Genomic DNA, 4,340 nt, shown 5'->3' with positions numbered 1-4,340 from the left:
ACGCGCTGCAGCGGGAGTGCCGGGAGTTACAGGAGGCAGCGGAGTGCCGGGAGGTAGGAGCCCTGGCACGTGGCACTCTGTCACGTGTCCCTGCCGGCGGGTGGCAGCCGGCCAGCAGCACGATCAGCCCGCGGTGCTGACAGCCCGCACGTAGGGCTGCACGCACGGTGATGCTCGGGAGAACTCCCCCTGGCTGTGTGTGTGTCATGCGCCGTCCCGTGCTCTGGGGGGGCTTGGCTGCTGGGGACTGGCTGCCCTTGGTTGGATGGGACCGTGCAGGGGGTGCTCACTGCTTTGTGTCCCACCCCGCAGTTTCTGGACCAGGAGAACCGCATGTCCCGCAGGCAGCTGATGGAGGTGGAAGCCAAGCTGCAGTCCACGCTGGCCGAGCTGCAGGAGCGCAGCCTGCAGCACGAGGAGCTGCTGGAAGCCCACCGGGGCCTGCAGTACGGCTTTGTGCTTACCCCTGCTGCCCCGTGCTTTGGGCTTGAGCAAACAGCCCCATTGCATGCGTGGGGGAGGGGGGCAGGGCTTTGGGTTGCAGCTCCAGCTGAGTGCAGTTACCCAGGTTGGGGAACTCAGTACTTCGGGTTTTGCACCCTCTGGGGCGTGGTGGGGAATGTGGGATCATTGAGGTTGGAGAAAGCCTCGAAGAAAGTCCCACCCCAAGCCGTCCTGCCCCAGGGTTGGGATGAGTCGCTCACGCCGCTGTCTCCCCTGCAGGGAGGAACGAGCTGCCCTGCACAAGGAGCTGGAGAACACCAAGGCGGAGCTGCAGGACCTGCAGCTCAAGAGGGACAGGGTGTCCTGGTGCTCGGCGGGCATTGCCGAGAGCAAGGCGAGGCTGCAGGAGCTGGCTGACTGCCTGCGAGCCTCCCTGCCCCAGCAGGTGGGACCCTCTATGGGGCGGAGGGTGAGCGTGCAAGCGGAGCACCCCCAGCACCGCATCCCCTCCTTCCCATAGGATGATGATGACGAGGTCCTGTCGAGGAGCAGGACCTGGACCCCCGGCTGGAGGACTCCCCGTGGGCCCTGGACCCCCCGCAGCAGTGCTTGGACCCCCGTGTGCCGCACACCCGCCCGCCGCACCCCGCACCGCCCCGGGGGGTCCTTTGTGGGCAGTGTTCTGAAGGCGGTGTTGGGAAGAGGTGAGGCTTTGGGGGCATCCATGTTGTGCTGGTCTCCCCAGGCTGTAGGGAGGCTGCCTCATTCTGGACTACCCCTCCCCCCCTTGCACTCTGCCCTCCTGCAGATGGTGATGAAGGCACTGGAGGTGAGAGCACATCTGCTAGGGATAGGGCTCCGTCCACACCGAAGCCCCCAGGTATCACGCTGTCCCCTTGCCCTGCACCCCATGTCCCAACGTGTCCCCCCACCACCCTGCTGAGCAGCCCCCCTCCTGCAGAGCCCGAGGACGGCCTGATGGAGCAGGCGGCCGAGCTGCGGGCCGTGGTGTCTGACCTCTCCATGCTGAGCTCCCGCATCCAGGAGCTGGAGCAGAGCGAGTTCAGGGCGCTGCAGGCAGAGATGTGAGTCTGGGGGGGTGCTGGAGTGGGGGGAGGTGTGGGTCTTGAGTGGGGGGGGGGCTCGGATGGAGTCTGGCACTGGGGGCACGGGCTATGCTTTTTGTCCTGCTGCTGCTCTGAAGTGCGCTGGTGGGTATGGGTTGATCTTCCCAACGGGGGCACCAGCTGGGGGTTTTTGGTGCATTGTGACCCCCACCCACATGCTCAGCCCCACGGTGTCTCCCCCCCCGCCCCCAGCTCTGACCTGCAGCTCCAGCTGGAGGAGGTGACGACTGAGAGCCAGGAGCGGATGGATGCGCAGGCTGCCACCATCGCCAAGCTGAACAAGGTGCTGCAGGGCAAGCTGCAGGTGAGCCCCCCCCCCCAGAACTGGGCCAGGGCAGAGCCGAACTGGGTTGGGCTGGGATCTAGGACAGCGGGATCTGGGTGACCTCAAATGCGAGGGTGCCATCGGGGTGCTGGGGGTGGGGGGGGGGCACAGCCTGACCCCGCTCTCTGACCCTGCAGAACGAGAAGGAGCTGCAGGACGTTGTGAAACAGCAGGAAGCGAAGATGCTGCAACTCATCGACAAGAGCGGGGAGGTGACGGTGTGTATGGGGCTGCAGCGGGGTGGTGACCCACACCCTGGGGGGGGGGAGGGAGGGGCACAGCACGGGACCCCCCCTTCACTGTCCCCCCTCCCTTTGCAGAGGCTGAAGGAGGAGGTGACCCAGCTGAAGCGCTCATTGCAGCGCGCAGAGACCGAGGCCAAGGTGCTGTGGGAGGAGATGCGGGGACAGGAGGCCAAGGGGGACGCAGCCCATGTGCAGGAGCGCGTCCTGCTGCGGCAGGAGGTGAGCGTGGGGGGCAGGGGGGGCTGGGTTGTGGGGCTGGGTCCGTCCTCCTGCAGCCCCTTGGTGCAGGAAGCTCTGGGGGTGCAGAGTGCCCATCCTTGCTCCTGTTGCAGGTGGACAAGCTGCGCTTGCTGCTGCTGGAGAAGGAGGATGAGAATGTGGTGGTGTCAGGGAATTACCTGGAGCAGGTATGGGGTGGGGGGATGGGGGGAGCTCAGGTGCCCCCTGTGCTCAGGGTTGCGTCCTTATGGCCTCTCCCTGCTGCAGGTGCGAGGGTTGGAGCTGAGGCTCTGCCACGCACAGAAGCTGCTGCGGAGCCATGAGGAGCTGCAGGAGAAGGTGAAGGAGGTGAGGTGGTCCCAGCAGCCCCGCTCCTCTCCCTCCCGCTGGGGGGGGGGCTGCAGTGGTGGTACCTCAGCCTCCTAACCCTGCTCCCGTCCCCAGGTCCTGCTGTCCCTCCCCGAGGTGCCCCCGGAGCTCTGTGCCCTCCTCCAGCACCTGGGGCTGAAACCGAGAAGCAAGAAAGCTCCGGCTCCGCTGTAACCCACAGCGTGAAACGTTCCCATTCTTAACACCGTCGTTATTTATTGAATAAAGTTTGTTGGCCTTCACCCTGTCCCCTGCCTGGGGACACCCCCTGCCCTCCCTATGGCGCTGTGCCCCTCCCGCTGCTGTTCTCAATAAGGCTCCGTGTTCCCAAAGCTCCCACCCCAACTGACCCAGCTTCCCTCCCCAGGGCCCCTGCTCCTCCTCCTGGCCTAGATTTCCCCCCCCCTCTCTTGCTTTTTGGTCTGATGCGGGTGGGCTGGGGAGGCGTCCTCCTGCCCCCCCCCCCCCCCACACACACACCTGTTGCGTGGAGATGTGCAACTCCTGGGGGGTGGGTGGGAATCCCATAGGGCCTCCTCTTCCCCTACGTCGAGCATCTGCGGGTTTGCCCTTCCCATCCCTAAGGATGCTCCCTGAGCCCCCCCCCCCGCTCTGCCCCCGCAGCCCAAAATAGCAGCGCTCCAACAAGTGCAGCGCTCTGATTTTTCACGTCCCGCGGGCGCTCAGGGGTCACCTTCCCCTGCCCTCGCTGACCCACGCCTGTATTTACCGCCTGCGTGGGTGGCACCGCTGCGCCTGTGACCCCACTGCCGACCCACGGATCTAGGGGGTGGGGTGCCCAGCTTTGAGATGATGATGGAGGGGGGTGGGGGGGGCACGCGCTGCCTGCCCTGGATTAGGGCCACGCCAGCGCTGAGCCCTCCTTTTACGGCGGGGATTCAGCAGCGCTCGGCCCTGGCAGCCGTCCCGTGGGGCGAGCGGGGACGCCGCTATTGTCCCTGCGCCGGTTTGGGGCGGCTCTGCTGGGACCTGGGGGGGGGTTGCTCCTTGTGCGGGGCCCCCACGCTGTGCTGAGGTTTTATGGGGCTGGGGGGAGGCGTACAGGGGGGTCCTTGCATGAGGATGGGAGTGGCAATGGAGGGGCACAGAGGGGTTCCAGCAGCAAAGAGTGGCAATGGGGTGGGACAGGGGGATCCGAGGGGGTGGCATGGGGGCTCCCATCCCAGAGTGAGTGGGATCCCTGTGCTGGGAGGGGGTCCCAGCGTCACACCAGAGTCCCTAATAGTGATAGAGAGTGGCCCAGGTGTGTCCCCACAAGGGCAAGGGGGTGCTATGGTGGTCCCACCCCATAGCGTGGATGGCACCGGGGGTCCCTAATAGCAGCAGGGTGTGACACTGGGGCCCTGTCCCGCGGGTGACATGCTTTGTCACTTCCCCGAACGCATCAGGAAGTGACACGGTGGTAGCACTGCTTCCCCATCCCGGTGGGAAGGGGGATCCCCGACGGCAAAGAGGGGCGGCACAAGGGGGTCCCCAGCCATCGCCAATCGCTTCGGGGGACCCCGGCAGCAACACGTGGGAGGGGGACGCACACACACGGAGGGGGGGTGGTGGCAGTGCCACCGTTGCGGTGGCGGCGGGGCGGGGCGG

At 66.2% G+C, this 4,340-nt stretch overlaps 1 protein-coding gene across 1 annotated transcript; it reads left to right on the top strand.

Moving 5' to 3' along the window:
* Window positions 7-3,009, top strand: SPAG5 (sperm associated antigen 5). The gene is made up of 12 exons (XM_021415629.1): window positions 7-53; window positions 313-446; window positions 724-889; window positions 965-1,148; window positions 1,253-1,324; window positions 1,406-1,529; window positions 1,764-1,875; window positions 2,034-2,114; window positions 2,217-2,360; window positions 2,474-2,548; window positions 2,628-2,708; window positions 2,805-3,009. Exons 2-12 carry the CDS (start codon window positions 334-336, stop codon window positions 2,901-2,903), a joined length of 1,251 nt encoding a protein of 416 aa, XP_021271304.1. The 5' UTR covers window positions 7-53; window positions 313-333; the 3' UTR covers window positions 2,904-3,009.

The sequence above is a fragment of the Numida meleagris genome, chromosome 18 (assembly GCF_002078875.1).
Source record: "Numida meleagris isolate 19003 breed g44 Domestic line chromosome 18, NumMel1.0, whole genome shotgun sequence".
NCBI lineage: Eukaryota > Metazoa > Chordata > Aves > Galliformes > Numididae > Numida > Numida meleagris.
Note: the sequence above shows the minus strand (reverse complement) of the source record. Positions and strands in the feature narration are given on the sequence as shown.

Excerpts from the sequence above, each read along its gene's own strand:
- SPAG5 (XM_021415629.1), top strand. The coding sequence starts at position 334 with ATGTCCCGCAGGCAGCTGATGGAGGTGGAAGCCAAGCTGCAGTCCACG. Across the intron at positions 890-964 it reads GAGCCTCCCTGCCCCAGCAG|GATGATGATGACGAGGTCCT; the intron begins GTGGGACCCTCT and ends TCCTTCCCATAG. Across the intron at positions 2,115-2,216 it reads ACAAGAGCGGGGAGGTGACG|AGGCTGAAGGAGGAGGTGAC; the intron begins GTGTGTATGGGG and ends CTCCCTTTGCAG.